The sequence below is a fragment of the Melospiza georgiana genome, chromosome 9 (genome assembly GCF_028018845.1).
Source record: "Melospiza georgiana isolate bMelGeo1 chromosome 9, bMelGeo1.pri, whole genome shotgun sequence".
NCBI classification, from domain to species: domain Eukaryota; kingdom Metazoa; phylum Chordata; class Aves; order Passeriformes; family Passerellidae; genus Melospiza; species Melospiza georgiana.
In genome coordinates, this window is record NC_080438.1 from 5,656,499 (window position 1) to 5,676,587 (window position 20,089).

General features: G+C 40.5%; 1 protein-coding gene across 4 annotated transcripts in view; it reads right to left on the bottom strand.

Annotated features, from left to right (window-relative positions):
- Positions 1-20,089, bottom strand: part of RABGAP1L (RAB GTPase activating protein 1 like) — a 229,205-nt gene that overhangs the window by 54,118 nt on the left and 154,998 nt on the right. For 3 of the 4 annotated variants that reach the window (XM_058030211.1, XM_058030210.1, XM_058030212.1), the window contains one exon: positions 2,536-2,664. In XM_058030211.1, the coding sequence (XP_057886194.1) occupies positions 2,536-2,664 (129 nt within the window). Of the gene's footprint in view, positions 1-2,535; positions 2,665-9,574; positions 10,203-20,089 lie in introns of those variants that run through there. The other variant, XM_058030213.1, reaches the window with a different exon arrangement.

A 20,089-nucleotide genomic window follows, 5' to 3' on the forward strand; every position in this document is an offset into this window, starting at 1 on the left:
TACTTTTTTTAAAGAAAGGACTCACAGCGAGATAGCAGCCACAGGACACCTGAATCATTCAGAGAAAGAGAATTTATTGCTCCATTATCAGAAGAAACAAACTTTTTCCCACCTTCAAGGTGCTGTTAGGATTCAGAGGAAGAAGTTGACACTGACCAGACAGAATCTTGTGTTTGAATGGAATTTATGCATCATGTATGAGGTGTATGAATATGCAACAGGCTGTTGCTTTTAAGGGTTAATCCTCTGTTAATGTTGGTCCTTTTTCGGGCTTATGCTGCCCAGAAAAAGGTACCCAGACTGTCCATAACTCTTTGTTTCTATTGTCTCATATTGTCCGAATCCAAATTGCCCAAATTATTATTATTCTAATTATATTACTATTTTTATAACCATTTTATTAGTATTAAACTTATAAAATTTTAAAAACAAGTGATTGGCGTTTTTCACAGGCAACATATTCCTGTCCTTCCTAGACAGTACAAAAAACATGTCCAAAAGCCAATTTACTGTCAGCAGTTAAGAGGATCCTGGGACACACTGAGGACTCCAAAGCCACTGCTCCTCATCCTCACCCCACACCAGAGACCATGGCCAGGGAGATGCTCCAGTGACCATGGGGATGAGTGGCACCTGTGGCAAGAGTGCAAGTCTGGGGACACAAACTCATTGAATTTAAGTTTCACCCTCCCTCCAACATGGTCTTGTGCTGAGTTCCTCACATTGAGTTCCTGAAGCCTCTTACAGGATGAGTTGTATACCCAGGAAGTCAGCAGAGCCCAACTCTAATCACACCAGAGCAGCAGTTACTGACACAGCAGGAGGTGACTTCAACCTCCCTCTTTTTCCCACCCCTGACAGTCCAAAATCTTGGCTCTGAATTCTCCCTCCTTTTCAGTAATTCCTACTAATCCCCACACACTTCTCTAACACACAGGGGGTGACTTGACTCCATGTTTGCTACACTCACCTGAGCTTTTCTCTTAACCAGAATCCAGTGTGTGAAATCCTGTGTATGCAGTGAAATAAATCTGTCAAACCCTACCCCTCCCTGTCAACTAACAGTTCAGAATGTCACACTTTTCCCACAGCTGGCCCCAGGTGCTGAATCCTGAGCACTGCGCATCAGGTGCATTTCAAATGCCTCAGGTGCATTTAAAAATACTCCCCCAATAAAGCACATCACACACACACACATTCAACACTAAATGAAAAACTAATAACAAATAACATCATGTGGTATACAATATAATGCACAAGAAAAGGAGAAAGGCATGAGAAAATTGACAAATAGCTCTTCCAATAGGTACCATGAAGACTTCAACCTCTCATGAGAAAATAAACACTGAGTAAGTAGCATAAAGATACTGTACTTGCTAAGTACAGTAATTCTACTGTATTTGCTAAGTCCTTAAATTACTCATCTTCAACAACCAAGCAGAGGAAACACTAAACATCAAACTGCAGCCTTGTACTCACAAATAGTCTCTTTCAGCAGCAGAGAGTTGAAATTCAAGTACAATTTTACTAAAACATTTGTACAGATCTTCTTTTCTTTGGCTGAAATAAGCATTCAGATGGCAAGGTCTATTTTTTTCACAAGATCAGTGTTTTAACCAGGAGGGAAAAAGCCCTTGCTTAATAAATGATGAAATAAAGCAGCACAAGGGAAATAACCAAATATATTGAGAGAGATAAAAAGAGGCAGAGTGTTGCAGGAACATTCTTCCTAGTGGGAAGTTCTCTGTGCATCACTGGGCCACACCAAACATGCACTTCCCATCAGAGCTCACATTCCAAGAAATTACTAAAACGCTTTTTCTCCATGATCAAACATTAAGCCCCTCCATAGCAATACATATTTCAATCAAAAAAAAAAAAACAAAATAAAATCCAGGACCTTCCAAATGACCACTTTATGAACCTCTGCAGCCATTTTAAACAGGTTTCCACCCTCAACAGCTTACAGTTATGTTTCTGTAATTTTGTTCAAGTCCACTACTTGTAGTCAGTAAGTTCAGAGTAGCCTGACTTCTGACAGCAGAATCTTGGGTAAGGTTGAATATAAAAACATATTCTGTCTTGGTAAGCTTGATATACAAACAAAACTAATTTCTACCTCAATTCAAGTGTATTATACACAGCACTCAGCAGATTAACAGCTTCTGAGCAAAACAAATAATATCTGAGCTTTGTTTGCATGATTATCATACAGTGATTAATTGGTTTACTGCAGTGACTGTTTATAAAACAAATAAGGAATTAGTGAGTTTTGATAATTGTTGATGATGCACCAGTTTTCTGTTTTAATTATTAGTTTGTACCCAAGTAGACAAAGAGAGAAAAGGTCACAGATTCACTTTCTTTAAAGACAGAAGGTGTGTGAGTAATTATACAAACATATATAACAGCAATAAAGCAGTGATTTAATTTCTTTACTTTCCACATGCTACTGCCATTCTTAACGTTGCATTTTACTCCTCCTGTAGAGTAGAAACTCCTGGCTGAATGAGAAGCAATGAAGTCCATCCTTACCTTGATATTGCAAGCTTGTTCCATGAGTCTCCGGGCGTTTTCCTCAGCTCTGTACCTCTTGGGCAACTGAACCCTGAAGAATTTTAAAGCTCCTTCAAAATCAGCCTGGAGAAGGTCCTCTTTGGAGGTCTGCAATCAAACACAGGGAACTACAGTAAACCCTGGGAACACGCAGTCACGCTCTTCTACTTGATTTGTCATTTACTGGATGCATTCCAGACCACCAATATTCACATTAGCTCTAAGTCATCCTCCTTGAAATCAGCTCTTTTAACTCTGCTTCATAAAACAGAGGCAAAAGCCCATCCAAGGAATCCTAGGCAGGGCAGCATGGAGGACTGCAACATGGGAATGGATTTTATTCTTCTATACCCACCAGGTAAGAAAGGGATTCTGGCTCAGCCTGTCAAGATGTCAGTGAAGAGAAAAAAACAAAACAAAACAAAACAAACAAGCAAACAACCAAAACCTAGGAGAAATTCCTATATTTCCTGGAAAGCTTGTGCATTAGTCCATTGCTGATTCTCATGGTACTGCCTTAAAAAGACAAAGTACATATATTTAATGTATGTATAGTCACAGACATGAAAAGCAGAAGCACATGATTCATATAAGGCATCGGCAAGTCAATGTGCTGAAGTCTGTGACACAATTTCTCAAAGAACACCGTGCCAGAAAACATTCTACACGTTTATTTCTACATCTGCCATACTCCTGGACCTCTCAGTGGTATGAAGTCTAAAAGCTCAAAAGATGTTACACATTCACCATGAATCCACTTCAGTCCCTGACAGAGCCATATGATTCACAGGGACAGATGTATCCATCCTCCAGGTTACTGAGACTTCACCAAGAGTTCAGAAGGTACAAATCCCAAGCCTTGGGATAGTTCCTTTAAATGATTCACAAAAACTGAAGATCTTGACAAGACATTCAGGACATCATCTCAAAAATGCGAATTTCAAAGAAAAAAGAAAAAGAAAAAGAAAACAAAATTCTGTCAACATAGGTACTCATATGGTGGAGATCTACACCATGTAATGTGTGTAACTGCAAATACCTCAGCAGCAACACAGGCACTTTTGGTTAAGGTTAATTTTGGTTAATTGCTGAATTAATTGCTCATGTACCACCACCACCACTATTTCCATGTATGCCAACATTTCCATGTGGACATCCTCTGCTTTTTCATGAGAAACAAACACCCAGTGTCATTTCTTGCCTCATTACACACAGTGGGTACATTACACACACATCTGTTCAAAGTTTGATTCTTAACTGTGTTGTTATCCACTGGAATCCAGAGAATCCCACAGTGGCTTGGGCTGAAAGGGACCTTAAAGGCCACCTCATTCCAACCCCCTGCCATTACAGGGACACCTTCCACCATCCCAAGCTGCTCCAAGCCCCATCCAACCTGGCCTTGGACATTTCCACAGGTGGGGCAGTCACAGATTCTCTGGGCAACCTCTGCAGAGGGCCTCCCCATCCTCACAGGGAAGAATTTCTTTCCAATATCTAATCTAACCCAGTCCTCTGGCAATTTGAAGCCATTCTCCCTTGTCCTGTCACTCCAGGCCCTTTTCCAGTCCATGTCCAGCTCTGTTCTTTTCTTTCCTTATTGAGTTCACCCAAGATCTGTTTGATCCTCCTCTTGTTCACTGCTGAAGAAGCTGCTGGGTCATCACTGCAAGGACCAGGAAAAGCTGCCTTGGGAGTATTGATGAGAAGCAAACCATCAGCACCCCCAAGTGCTTCAGCTTTACAAACCATCCCATCTGATCCTGTCCACAATCACGAAATCTTCACCTTTACAAACTATCCCATCTGATCCTGTCCACATTCACCTTTACAAATCATCTCATCTGATCCCATGCACAACCAGAAATGTTCAGCTTTAAAAACTATCCCATCTGATCCTGGCCACAATCATGAAATGTTCACCTTTACAAACCATCCCATCCACAATCATGAAATGTTCAGCTTTACAAACCATCCCATCTGATTCTGTCCAGAATCGTTGGCAGCTGCACAGCTTGGCTGAGGCCCAATCTGATGAAGCTGAAGTGTTGACAGAAAGCTGGGTATGGGATGAATTAGATCCACCATGGCCAACATCACACTTATCCTGGATGAGTCTTCCTGAGGCTGTCAGTTCTCCTGCCACACTTAAAGCCAGATCACTGGGCTGGTTGTTGGAAGCTGTTGAGTGTGGTGGGAGCAGCTGGTTGTGCCCAGCACCTCTGCCAAACCCATGCTGTAACCCAAGGGCTTCCAGGGAAGTTCAGTGGAAAGCAGTGGTGGAAAAGCAGTAAAGGTTTCATGGGATCATAGAATTGTTAAGGTTGGAAAAGCCCTCTAAGATCATCAAGCCCAAGCATTTACCCAGAACTGCCAAGTCCACTGCTAAACCATGCTCCTAAGTGCCACATTTGCACATCTTTGGAATTCTTTCATCACTTCCCCAGGCAACCTGTTACAATACCTGAGCACCCCTCCAGTGAAGAAATTTTTACTGCTGTCCCAAAAATTCTATTTTGACATCCAGCTCATCTTTGTTCCTTTGTTCTCAGCCATGTTGGTATCTGCCATCACTAAACAATTCAAACAGACTTCCCAATTACATTGCCAATTTGCCTTCTTGGGACGCTCCTGCACATCCAATCCCCTCCCCTTCCTTTACAGAAATTCTATGTAAAACATTTCAAATCAGATTTATTTTTCCCAGGCCTCTGCTTGAATCATTGTCATAGTACTATTTTTACCAGTCCTCAACAAATTACATTTATTAAACTGTAACATTTGACAACTTCAAGTTCTCCATGCTGAAAAATCTGTAGTCAAATAAAATCCCATAAGATCATGGAACTAAGAACTTCTCTAACAGAGTTTGCTGAACTAATATTATAGTTGTGAAAATTGCAAACCATCAAATTGTACAAGTTGATTAAATGAGTGATAGAGCTCAGGCATGTCAGTTCCTTCCACTTCACTGAAAATATTTTCATTTCCTTAAAATCATCTGTTCATCAAAATACTAGTTTCACAAGAAAACTATTAAAATCCCAAGAAAAAAAGTGAAAAAAAGAAATTTTGGCACCCCAGGACTCACATTTCTTGACGTTTTGTGACTTTAATCAATAAATTATAAAGATTCCTCTGGAAACTTCTGGCAGCTGTTTGAAAGGCAGAGATTTGTAAATCCTTGGTTGAAGTCACTCAACTCCTGAAACTCATCAACAGCTGATTTCTAAACAGCTGATTTCTCTTACTAAACAATCTGTAAGTTTAATGAGTTAATCATTAAAGTTTGGCAGGTGCATTGAATTTTTGTGCATTTGGGAACTTCAGGAAAGTTTTTATTATTATATATGTTATTTTAAAATAAACATATTTTTGATTAAAATATATTTTTAAACCCAAGCAAATAAAGAGAGTCAATTATGACACCAAGGCTCTGTTTGCATTCTAGGGTTTGACTAAGTATGTTCTCAAATGTTCTTCCCACATCACTTAAGTATTTCAATACAGTCATAAAATTATCTTAAATGAATGAGTTGAAAATTAGGAAAAGCCCTTTCCCAAAAGTATCAGCAAAGCTTTCAAATCTAAAGGTAAAGTTTGGAAAAACAGCAAATGTTCAAAAAGCAAGAACAGAACTTGAAAGCCTTAAATGATGCTAATTATTTTTTTTTAGTAAATAATGTTACTACTACTTTCTCCAAAATATTTAAGAAACTGTGATTAAGACAAAGGGAAAAGCCTTAGATTTTTTTCTTTAATTTAATTTCTCTGCCTTCATTTATTAATCCTGCAGCTTCATTTATTACTGACTCTATCAAAACTCCTATTCCCTCCTGGGAACCAACATAGTAGAAGAAATTTTGGATGAACCACACTGCACATCCTTAACTTAGTTCTTCCTCCTTCATAAAAACAGATGAAAATTACTTATTTCCATGGAATTTTTGGTATCTGTTTAGATTACTGTAGAATGTCAGTGAGCATAAACCACCTGTTTTACACTTTATTGAACATGTGTCAGAAATGAGGCCAAGAAGTTGAAGACTGAAAAGAACCTGGCCATACTTTACTATTAAATTTGCTTCTGACACACTCAAAATATTTGTAAGCATCCTCCAATTTTACAGTATTTATATATATAAACATGAAATTTATGAATATATATATTCATACATGTATATGTTTATATACCTATACACAAATATATTTATGTTTATGTATAAAATACATACATATCTCTATGTACATAAAATGTATAAATGTATATACATATATTTATATATATAAATATATGTATATACATACAATATTTATTTATATAAATAGATATAGCATAGATTATATATAAGATATTAGAAATCTATATATTATATAGATATAAATAATAATATAAAGATATAATATATATAATATATATAATATATATAATATATAAGTATCTTTTGTTATTTAATGCCTATAACGCAGAGATTTTAACTTCTTAAAAAAACTTTCTGGTTTTAACTTCTTAAAGAAGATACACAGATAGATAAAAGCATGTTCTCTGTGCCATAACCAGAGAAAAAATCAGTAAAACCAAGGTACACAAGCTATTTATTGCTGACCCAGAGTGCAATGCTGCATGCTGCAGGACTTTGCTCTGTGCTGCCCCTTGACAGGAGCCACAGAGCTGAGAGCTGCCCAGTGAAATTTACATTTCACAGAGGAAGTGTAAAACCCCTGACCTTCTGTGCTGGGTAAACTCGGGCTCCAGGCCTGCACAAGTTTGGTGGGCAAAACTGTGCTGCAGTAACATCAGAACACACTTCTACGGCAATACACCAAACTCCTTTGCTGCCATCTTTTATGCTGTATTATCAAACACTTATTTTCCTAAATTAAATCCATGCCCTCTGTTAACACACTGGTACAAAAATGCTGTGGAAAAAATACAAACAACACCTCAAGGTTTGTGAGTGGAGAGTTGGGATCCACAACCACAGCAATGATCTTGTGCACACTCAGTGAATCCCTCTTCAGCCCTGCCTTTCTATGCAGCTCCAAACTGACATGGCAAAGTTCATTCTGCCACACACAGAACTGACGCAGGTGGGTAAGAAAATCTCCTGGCTTCACCCACTCTGGGTCATTCCAAAGGGAGCAAACACCCAGAAATGGTGCTGTTCTACTGCCCACAAGTGTGCTCAGGTAGGAGGTGATCAGAAGTTTTCTAAGACTGGCACAGAGGTTCTAGATTGTATTTATCACATAACACTGCAATGACACATGCTCTACCCAACCCAGGCATTTATTCCCAAAACCGCAGCAGAGAGAGAAGCTATGCATATTTAAAAAAAAGAAAAAAAAGTGTTTAATTTTATGAAACACTGATGTTTTGAAGGATCTTCAGTACTGATTAAAGTACAAATTCCTGGTCCTTAGAGATGTCTCATTTTTAACATATTATCAGAACAGAGTCTCTCCTTTCTGAGAAGGGTGTGTGTCAAAAGGCCTGTTGTCAGGACAGGCACATTTGACTAATAAAGCCTGACAGGGAATTACATTGACTCTGCAAGTCAAGTCTCTCTCATGACACAAAGCACTATTTGTGTTATTTTACCTTTTCACACTCTTTATTTCCTTTTAATAAACAATACTATGCCACTCAGCAAAGCCAAACTGCCTGAAGATAAGGGATGTCAAATTGCCTGGTGTTTCCATGGGCCAGATACAAAGCCTGGTTAAGTCAGGTGAAAAAGAGCTGGGTGGTTTTGTCTCTGCTTTCCTTAGAGCTCATCACAGCACAATTCAGGGTGATCTGGCAGCCCTTGCCCAAGAAACCATCAGCAGGATGAGTGTTTTTGTACACTGGGAGATAACTGGAATAATGATAACACACCCAGCAGCTCAAACCATGCATCATCAGGGACTAGACACAATTCTACAAGTGACTGTAAATCCCCAGATCGAGCTGCACTGTAGCAATGTGAATTTTTTATTTTTATTTGATATCTCCTAGAGCAGGGACACAGTGTTCCAAGCGCCCACGCTGTCTGTACCACTGAACAGGTTGTAACACACAGAGCACATGGATTCCTGTGGATCCTGAGGAGCAGCACCAAGGATGGGTTCAGCAGGATGAAAAAAATGGACAGGTCACTGCATATAGCCACAATATGAGTGTGGGGATAAAGGAAAAGCACCATAGGAAATGAGGGGGAGCAGGAAAGGACTGTGTTCCCATGGATCACACAGAAATGCCATTCTGGTGTGCCAGGCCAGGGACAGAGCTGCAGCCAGGCGTGGTTACAGCACCCTGAGCAGACACAGCCAGGTACAAGCACTGACTCCCAGATTTGCCACTCTTTTATAGACTTGAGGCTGCTTTGTACAGCAGCAGAAATGATAAAAGCGTGTTCTCTGTGCCATAGCATGGCACACCAACTGCAGGCACCCCCCACACAGACAGCATTTGCCATGATGGATGAAAACACCCTTAACAATTTATTTCCCAGATCATTCTACACAGGCATTTTCAACTTTTTTACATACTGTCAACTGTCTTTCCAAAACCAAACACAGAAACAGATGAAAGCCAAAATGCATCACCACAGCCTGATTTAAATGATGAGTCTTTAAAGCCAATCTATGATGTGAAAAGTATAAAATCTGAAATGCTGACCATTAATGCACTTGGCGTCAGTACCTAGAAGGTGACTGGGCACACTGCTTATCTGGAATCATTACTGAGAACAAAAGCACTCAGGGATTTAGGAAAGATGGTTTTTTTATTATTCAGCCCTGGGTGATGATCCTTCAAGCTAGTTAAGGAGTGGCACTGGTCCCCATTAGCAGGACTAGAGTCCAGCCTTGCTGAGCTAACATCAGAGAGAAGGACTCAGTGCTTAAGAGATGGATTATGAAGAGCTGAGAGGAAAAAACAAGAGCCCTCTCATCCCTCCTGGGGGCAGAGGCAGGGTTGGGAGGGTGAATGGCCAATTCCCAAGGAATTCATTTCATGAAAAGGTGATCTCACCGCAAGCAGCCGAGGCACAAAGAGGCGATGCCCCATGCCCAGAAGTTCCAGCACCCGACACGCGTATTCATTCACCAGCTTGCTCCTCTCGTCGTGCATGTCCTGGGACTTCTTGGCAGGTGGGGTGAGCTTGGGAGCCGGGCTTTTGCAAGGTACCCCTTCTTCCATGAGCAGCAAGTAGTAAGAATCCAGAGTGAGAAGAACAGGATTTATGAACGGCAATTTCCAAAAGTGCAAGATGAGGAGAGCCAGCCTCCAGTCTCTGGAATGGGTTTGGATGGCTGCTCCAGCAACGCCCCTTTAGCCTCTCAGGAGGAGAAACGCATATTTGCTAAGAATCAAGGAAAAATATGATCCACCGTGCTGGCTCAGCCAGAGTCCGAAGGAGATTTGAAAAACAAACCAGAGAAACCATGGATCTAAAAATGCACATAAAAAGCAGGAAAATGGCAGGGAACGAGCACGGACGGAGCAGCTGGGCTGGGAGCAGAGCAAGGGCGAGCGGCGGGGGCTCAGTGCGGGTGTGCGGGAGCCGGGAAGGGCAGCAGAGCCCGGGCAGTTGTGAGGCTGCACAGAGAAAAGGATGAGCTCATTGCAATCCCGCTCCCACAGCTCAGCATCAGCCACGAACGGGTGGGAAAGGGGGGCTGGGAGCAGCAGGAGGAGGGGAAACAGGAGGAGGAGGGGGTGCCTGGGCACCGGGAGCCTCTCAGGGGGAGAATGCCGTAATAAGAAACCAATAGTGAGCACGGACGGACGGACGGCTCCCACCCTCCGCCAGCTCGCTGCTGGGCTCTCTCTGTTCCATCAGCAGCACATCAGCCGCATCCTTTCAGGCTCCCTAGCGGGGAGGGATCGGCCTCCCAGCCGATGGAATCGCTCGTACATGCAGCCTGCTTGGCAATGATGAAACAGCCACGGAGTGGGTGGGGCAGGGCACCCCAACCCTGCCAATGGCCACCGGAGCGGGGCCAGGCTGGGGGGATGCGCCCGGGGAGTCACACGCAGCCCAGCCCGTCTGTGGCTGAAACTCAGTCATGTAAAACACCAGCGCTGCGCTCTCGGGAGGTGCTTCTAAACCCGGAGGCGATGGGCACACAGGGAGTGATGTCAGCACATGCGTTTGCATGGATTCTAGAAAAGCGGCGCACGTTTGTGAGCAGAATGCAATGATGTCACACCTGGAGCGGCCCGGGCACCTCCCTGTGCCGAGCACGGCCCACCTGCCTCGGCCATCTGCCACAGGCAGCACGGCAGGTGCTGCTCCAGCTCGCATGGCTGGCTTGGAAAACATGGCTTGGTGAAAAATGCCTGTTTATGATTGGCTTTTGGCAAATATTAACATGAATATTATGTGTTGTTTTAGAAAGTAATGCTGCATTAATTCTCTTAAGTAGTGTGTTAAAGATCACAATAATCGGTTTTAGGTTATAAGAAATGTTAAAATAGAAACTATGCTGTGTAGGGTACTTTTTTTAAAGAAAGGACCGGCAGCGAGATAGCAGCCACAGGACACCTGAATCTTTCAGAGAATTTATTGCTCCATTATCAGAAGAAACGAACTTCTTCCCGCCTCGAAGGCACTGTTAGAATTCAGAGGAAGAAGCAGATGATGACCAGACAGAATCCTGTGTTTGAATGGAATTTATGCATCATGTATGAGGTGTATGAATATGCAACAGGCTGTTGTTTTTAAGGGTTAATCCTCTGTTAACGGGTGTCTTTTTTCGGGCTTGTGCTGCCCTTTGTTGGGCTTGTCCCTAACTCTTTGTTTTTAATGTCTCATGTTGTCCTAATTCAAATTGTCACAATTATTATTACTCTAGTTGTAATACTATTTTTATAACCATTTTATTACTATTAAAATTTCAAAATTTTAAAAACAAGTGATTGGCGTTTTTCACATCTTTATGCTCCTTCGTTTTAGCCTCACCATTAAATGGGGTGTGTAACAGAACAACACCCATTTCCAATTGCTTTCCAATTGCAATAGACAGAAATACTCCACATTTCTAACATAAAGCTCATAATTTAAAATATTGTGAGAAGCTCTAAACCACATCAATGGCAAACAGTTCTGTAACTGTATATTTTAACTCTAAAAATAATTTTCCTAACATATCAAGAAAAAAGCAAATTTACTTCAAATACTAATAGAAAGTAAATATTCATAGGATGAGGTCACTGATTTAAAGTAATAAATATATTTATGAGTAGATAAAATGTGGAAGTCATTGAGTGAAAAGTGAACTGGGTATTATTATACTAAGAATTTTAATTTATTTAATCTGCATTTTAATATATAGGGTGATAGGGAGTGATATTTGAAGATGCTGGCTTGAGGTGACACATGAAGGAGTTGGGAAAAGCATTAAAGCAGAAGTCAGAGGTCCAAGGCACCAGAAGATGCCAATGGGGCCTCAAGGATGATGATGCAGGATTGACTCAGCTGAAGGCCCTGCAGATGTGCAGCGTGAACAGGCTGCTAGCACAGATGGTGCTCTGCCAGTTGATTTAAATCCCCCAGCTTACAAACCAGTGTTCTGCAGGTGAAAATCTGCAAAGGCTGCTGCAGCTCTGCCAGGCTGAGATGCAGGTGTTCACTGAGGGCCTTGTGCACAGAAGCCACAACCAACACACATTTCATTCCAGTTTAAGGCTGTGGCCAGGATGGGAACCCATTCCTTCCAAGCTCCACCCACACACAGCTCCAGAGACTCAGGTTTCTTTTTCAGCCTGTGACTCTGCACACAGGTGCCCAACCCAGCACAGCTTACACACCAGAAATGTTTGTAGGGAAAGGGTTTAAAGGAAAGGAGGCAGCTTTGCCTATTTCTGAATTCTATGTTAAACACATGCTGGTAAGCATGATATTCTAGAAACATCATGTTCTGCTGTTCTATGTGAATGAAAACCATGCTTAAAACATTACAAAGGAAAAAGTAAGAGCACTGGAAGTGCTGGGAAGAATTACAGAACTGACCAGGCACAGAGCCACCAGTGACCCCAACAGGATGGGGAATTCAGAGCACCAGCAGTGTCAAAAGCCTTTAATTCTTGTGTAAATCAGACTTTAATCAGCTAATAGCTCTGATAGAAATTCAGGTTTGGTTTATTTTGGTTAAGGTCTAGGCCTATGAAAAATGGGATTAACTGATGATTAAAAAAAGTCTGGAAGTCTAAAAATTTGTAATGCGATCCAATAGTTAGAGGGGAAAGCCAGGTGAATTCAGGTTATAAATGAGGTGCATTTTTTTAGGAATGAGGAAAATTACCTGCAGGATTATTTTCCCAAGAGATGTAGTCTACTACCATCACTATATTTTCTACATCAGGCCTGGATTTTTTTAAAGAAGAGGTTTCAAATACAAAAACTTCCAAGGCTTGACCAAAAAATCTCCTTAATTTTATCAGCTGAAATCCATTGTTCCATGTTTTTCAGCAATTCCTTTCACACAGTGTAACTGTAAATCATCATTCGGATTTTTAGATTTCCTACCATTCTTATTTATTTCAATATCCTCACTGAACACACATCTTATTTTTATCCATGTCTGACCAGGAATTGTGATTTTTCCTTCATGTATGCCATTGGATTGCTGTCTCAAATTCTTCAGAAGGGCCTGACTGAAGTGAATTTAAAACCTAAAAATGGCCAAAAAGGTAATAACTAAGTCAGAAACTAAGATATCTGAGGATAAACACACATTACTCATGCTTTGACTTCCCTCTCATGGTCTATCTGGTCTGTAAGTGCAGGTAAATTCTGTTTCTGGCCTTCCTATCCATGAAATGCCTGCTCACTCACACAGCTCTGATGCAGTTCAGACTCACACAGCTGAGGCCCACTGAACTCAGAAGAAATTAATGCCAAAATAGTCTCATAGTATACAAAAACATACAGAATATTACTTGAAATTATCTATATTCTGTACCAAGATACCAAGGATCTTGATGGGCAGTCCTTTATAAATCTCTACATTTTAAAATATTAAATCTCTGTATTTTCGTGGCAAAAATGACTGACTTTGAAAAGCTAAATAGACTAAGATGGGAAGAAAAAAGTTTATATTTGAAGTCTGTGGTATTTTCAGGGTACTCAGCATGAAGGAGGAATTGATGAATCTGACTCCATGCTCTTAGAAGGATTGTGTTATGTTATGCTATACTAAAACTATACTAAAGAATAAAGAAAAGACACTTTACAGAAGGCTTAACAAGATACTAATGAAAAACTTGTGACTCCTTCCAGAGTCCCAACACAGCTGACTGTGATTGGTCATTAAATTAAAACAATTCACATGTTGGATAAACAATCTCCAACCACATTCCAAAGCAGCAAAACACTGGAGAAGTAAACAAGATAATTTTTTTCTGAGACTTCTCAGCTTCCCAGGAGAAGAAATCCTGGCAAAGGGATTTTTCAGAAAACATGACAGTGACATTAGTCTACTCCTGTCAAAGGATAAGACATTCAGCACCAGAACAGCTCTGAAAGTCCACATGAATGACATCATGGCCACAGTAAGAATTTACCTCTTAGCAGAAATTACTTTGTGTTTTCTATTCTGCAGGGGTAATTAAAGCTGTGTAATCTGGATTTAGCAAAGGAGAGAACATGAAACCAACTGGTTTCCACAGCAGGTTCCAGCAGGGATCCATGCTGGTTGGTTCCTGAACACCTTGGAAAGAAGGGGAAGGATGGGATGATTGTCTGCAGATCTCCTAAATTATTCAGGGATTTAAAGACAGGGGTTACAATAAAGAACTGCAGAAGGGCCATAAAAGACTGAGTGACTGGGCAGTAGAACAGCCAAGGAAAGTCAATGCAGATAAATCTAAATTGATACATATGGAGAACAGCATCAATTTTCCACATAAATGATAGACTGAGAGCTGACAATTGCTACTCAGAAATGGATCTTGGGACTCACTGAGGAGAGTCCTATGAAAATACCAGATCAGTGCACAGTGGAGGTCAACAAAATGCATCAAATGGTGGGAGCTGACAGGGAAAGAGCAGAGTTCTAACCAGAGAACACCATTATTCTTTAGTAACTTCATGTGGGATTCTTCTCTGGCATCATTCACCATGCTGATCCTCCCTTTTCAAAAGAGGGATAACAGAGATGGAGAAGTATTTAGAGAGAATCAGAAGGTTCCAAAAGGAGGAGATAAGAACAGATTGTGATTATTAAGCCTTGAAAACAGAAATTGCTGCCTTATAAAGTCCTGAGTGTAGTGGAGAAAATGAAGAGACAGCAAGTGTCCAAAATGCCTGCTGACACAGGAACCTCACATGAAAGTCACAGGGTCCAAAGAAAACAAAATAATCATTAAACTCAGAAAATCTCTGCGGTACTCACTCACGTGTTCAAAAAGCCAGCAAAAAAAGGCCATGAAATAACAATCCATGCAGAATTATTAAACATGCGACACCACTTTTTTCTCAGAGTTTTCAAGACATAAATTGCCAGAGGCAAAAGAAAATTCTTAGAAGTCTTTCCCACATATCTGCTGCTGGCAATGAGACACTGGGGTAGACAAGCCAGTACAAGGCTGGTGTGGAATGATTTGTATGTTTTCATTCACTTCAATCACAATCTTGAAGAAAATATTTTCCCAAAGAATGATAAGATTTACTAGGTACATGAAATAGACACACTATATTTAAATTATACTTAAAATAATTATAATATTTATTTTTATGTATAAATATTTAATAATTATTTAAAATAATTATAATAAAAATAATGGTTTCAGTCAGAACTGTATGTAACCTTGAAAACACCATCCTATCTTTCCAACATCTAGAAATTACCAACACATGATATAATAGGAATCATTAATATATAAATCACAGTTCAGTGCTGCTAAGGACATTCAGGTCAACAAATTTCATGTTATTTTCTCTGCTATCAATCTTCTTTTTGAAAAGGGAGTATCTCTCCACCCTCAAAATTCAAAACTTAGGGTGAACATTCACCGAATTGGAGCAGAACTGATTTTAGGTGTGAGGAGATCAAATGGGCAGAGAGACTAACTAATCAGCACAGGATGGATTTTCAACACACAAATAAATGTGGACTTGTAAAAATAGAAAATTTGTTATATTAAGGCTGGAAAATCAGTGGTCTGGAAGTTGAATGATTCTGGACATTTTCAAGCACAGATTTCTCTTTCTAAAGACATAATCTCCAAAAGTCACCCAAGAGAGGTTTTTGGGGTAGAGAAAGTAGGTCTGTGGGAAGAATTATTTAGCCCAGCAAAACTTAAAATTTAAGGAAATCTTCAATTAAAAATACAAAACCAGTACTCTGAGAGCCTCTTAAAGCCTGAATTTGGAGAACAGATGGTTCTGATCTCTAGCTCCAAAGAATTCAGGATCCTCTTCACTTCCTCAGGTGTCGGTTCTTAGCTGGAATCAGTTACATGAAGAAGACATAAAAAAGGTGATATAAAAATAAAGGGCATCTATTTTGCCTTTGATTCTACTGTGGATATTTCTGATTTTTTCCTTGAGAAGAGCCTTTTGAAAATGTAATGCATTTATACAGCAGACTAAACCAGCTCACCTAGAATCAAACCCAGTTCTGGCTGGAAAGAAGTCCTGCTTGTCACTTTGTCAACTACTAGCCTAAAGCAATGCTGACTTAAAAATCAGTTCAGGCTCATCAAGCCATTGCAAATGCAAAGAAAGAACAGAGCAAGAATCAAAACTCTTCAACACAAGGCCTAAGTCACATTACCTACAGTCTTAGTGCACTTTTCATCTGATACTTCTCAAAAATTACAATAATTGCCATAATTTCATTTCTGACTCAAAGGCAATTGACATTTCTGAATTATCTGCATTGGCAATATGCAAGTTTTACCTAAAACAAGCACCCATGCAGTCTTCACTGCCTTCAGAGGCTTAGCCAATACGATTACACAGAATTTCTGTAAGATATGGAACAAGTTGGTCACTCAAACTTTTTCTTATATTGCTTGCTTTCATATAAAGGATATAACTGATTTTCTTACTTGCTGTGATGACTTGAATCCCTTGTGTTCTTCCTTTTTCATTTCCTTAAAAGACAAGACTACTTTTGAAACATTAATGCCCCAGGCTAGATTGTGGCAAGTGATAATTTCAGGAGCAGATGATCAAGGGAGGCACAATCCCAAGGGATGTCCCACTGGTCATTTCAGTTTCCACTGGCAGCCACACATTCCCCTGAGGGAATGAAAGGGTAGAACTTTCCCATGATCAGCAGGACTTAAGGTGCTCAAAGACAGATGACTGCTCTGACTACCTCCACTTCTCACAAGGAGAAATTTTTAAACTGTGCCTTTAACACAGAACAAAATTTCAGATCTGATTTGAAGGTTCTGGTGGAAGTGGAAATTCAGGAGAGAACTGATCTGGGTAAAATCTGAGAGGGGTTAGGTCACATGTCTGCCCAAGGAAGACAAAGTGAAGAAAGAAAACCTACAATTGATGATGTGTTCCTTAAGAATTGAAATGTGAATGTATACAGAAGTACAGCCCAATTTCATTCAGAATTTTTGCTATTACACAAATTCCCTTCTAAGGTTGAGACAAAGTATTTGTGGAACCCTCTGGTTAGTCAGGAATAATATTTCACACAAACATAAGAGCACAACACAGTCCTCAGAGTTATCAGAGCAAAATTCTTTAGAAATAAGAAAATACAACATTATGTGACCCCTGTTAAAGATCCAGTCACCCTGGAGGTGATGCAGAAGATGCACAGGAGTTCAACAACACTGAGAGCACTGGGTTATTTAATAAACAATGTGAATGGGATCTACCAACATTTCAAGGTGATAAAAGCAAGTGGGAGTGGTGCTGGAAGGGAACTGTTTAGGTTGAAGGACAATGCTGATGTAAGAGTAGCTGAGGGTAAAACCATCAGTAATAAATCTCATCAGGACTAAGAGAAATGGCCTTCCAGCACAGTTCTGAAAGCTGCTGGTGCAGGTTCTGAAATAGATGCTGTATCACATAATGACACAACAGAGCAGAGAAGCAGTTCTTCAGCCCAGGAGGTCTTTTCAGTCCAGATACAGAATGAAATAAAGGTAATAAATAACCCTCCTTAAGCAAGGTAATTTTGACACATTTTCTTTTAGAATCTACATCTGCCATCCCTGCCATTGTAATTGGGATAGTGCTCCCTGATGTCTGGGACACTGACTGACTGAAAGGGCTTTGAGACTGAAAGGTGCCAGCAGAAATAACCAAGAAACACAACTCTCCTATTTGTGTAACACTCAGGTATCACCTATCACATGCAGAGAGGAGGAGTGAGTGTCAGAACTCACAAGGCCCATTAGAAATGCTGCTCATCTTGACCTGAATTCAAGGAAAAATGCAGAAAAGTACTGGGTTTAAGATATTATAGGGACCAGAGTAAATCTCTCTAAGATAACAAAGGCACTGGCTGGAAAACACAAGCAGTAACAAAAACATTTCTCACTCCTTTCTACCCATTTTCTTTTCAGTATTATAAACCTTCTTGATCAGAACTATAGCTTTCCTCTAGCATTAAGCAACATATTTTTTAACAGTCACACAGCTTAAAACTCAGTAAGCAAAACTGAGCTTAAGTATTGTGGATCACGCACTTAAGGAGGATGAGGACATGAACTCTAAAAATGAAAGGTTTGGCCGTGCACCTATTTTTAAAGCCTCTGGTTCACTGTTACATTTCCAGTGACCACATGCTCTTCCCTGCCTTTTCAGGAATTAACAGCCACAACATAGTGAATCTAGAGCCTGAATTCTGCACAATCATGAATTTTTTTCCTGAATTATATTTTCCAAATCTTCTTGCCTTGTTTAATTCTTGCCTCAGTTTGCTAATTCCAAAATAAAGTTTGCCTTTAGCTAGTTTTGCCAAGTTCTAAGACCATAAACAAGATTTAAGAATCAATCAGGGAAATCCCTCTGGTGACCAGTGACAGGCCCCAGGGAACAGCTGCAGGTGGGTCAGGGGAGGTTTAGTGCCACCATGATATTTTCTGAAAAAACTTCTTTGCCCAGGATTTTTCTCCTGAGAAGCCTCAGAAAAGAAATGAAAACAATAATTATCTGATTGCTTGGAATGTGGTCTGGAGGCTGCTTACCAACAGGTGCATCTTTGATTGGTTCCATGTGAATTGTGTTGACTTAATGACCAATCACAGCCAGCTGTGTCGGGACTCTGGTCAGTCAGGGGTTTTTATTATTCATTCTTTTTTACCATTCTGTCTGTATCTTTTCTCTATAGTTTAGTATAGTGGTAGTATAGCATTTTCTTTTAATATAATATAATAAAATAAATCAGCCTTCTGAGAACATGGAGTCAAATTCTCATCTCTCAGCTCGTCCTGAGGACCTCACAACACCACAGTTTAGGCTAGTTATTAGGAAAAGGTTCTTCCCCAGAGGGTGCTGGCACTGCACAGGCTCCCCAGGGAATGCGCACAGCCCCAAGGCTGCCAGAGCTCCAGGAGGGTTTGGACAATGCTCCAAGGGATGAACAAGGTGGGATTGTTGGGGGCTCTGGGCAGGGACAGGAGCTGGACTTGGATGGTTCTTGGGGGTCCCCTACAGCTCAGGACATTCTACGATTCTATGAAATACTAAAATAAGAAAGGAAGCTTACAATTTATTTCTTTTTCTTAGCATACGTGAGGATTTTAATGCTTATAATTTCCAGCAAAGAAACAAACTAGCTGATGACACATGGGATTAGGAAGTGTGCTGGCACTGGAAGGGTATATTTTTCCCTGTCATTCTCATTAATCACCTTAAATGGGATTTTAAAAATTAAAACATCAATGCTGTTTGTTGGGTTGTTTTAAACCACAGATTTTTATGCTGCCTTTTTCCACACTGGGGTTCTCTTCACATGCCAGTGCTTCATTGCATTTTCCACTGCTCAGAAAATGAGAGGTGAGGAGTCAGGATTTCCAGCAGCTGAGGATGCTGAAGGGTAATTCAGATGCAGTCCCTACATGATGCAAGTCAGTGACTCCCAGTGTGAGACAGTGCCACCAGCTGGGGACCCTAAGCAGGCTGTGCAGCACATTTGGATGCTACAGAACAGAACTCCATGTCTGCCTTTGATAAGAAATCAGATTAATGCCCAAACTTGGTTTTCACAGCTAAAGAGCTTTAATCCTCCAACTGTTCATTGCTGCAAGCATACTCAGGGTGTGGGAGAAGGGAAGAGGAAGGATTCCTCCGTGTCTCAAATGTTTATTTTCTGAGGATGACTGCGCCAAGATGTCTCAGGCAATTGGTCACAGAAGTAGCGCTGTCGTGTCCAAACTAACAGCACTCCCTGTGAGACACAGCTGTGGGTGCAGGAGAGTTCCAGATAAAAGCTTCTCTTCTACTGCTATTTAGTGAGGGATTTGGATGCACACAATTCACTAGAAGCAAGGAAAGTGGCATTTCCACAATAACAGCTTCAGTATTCCCTTATCCAAATTTACACTAATCCAAGAGATTGTGGACGA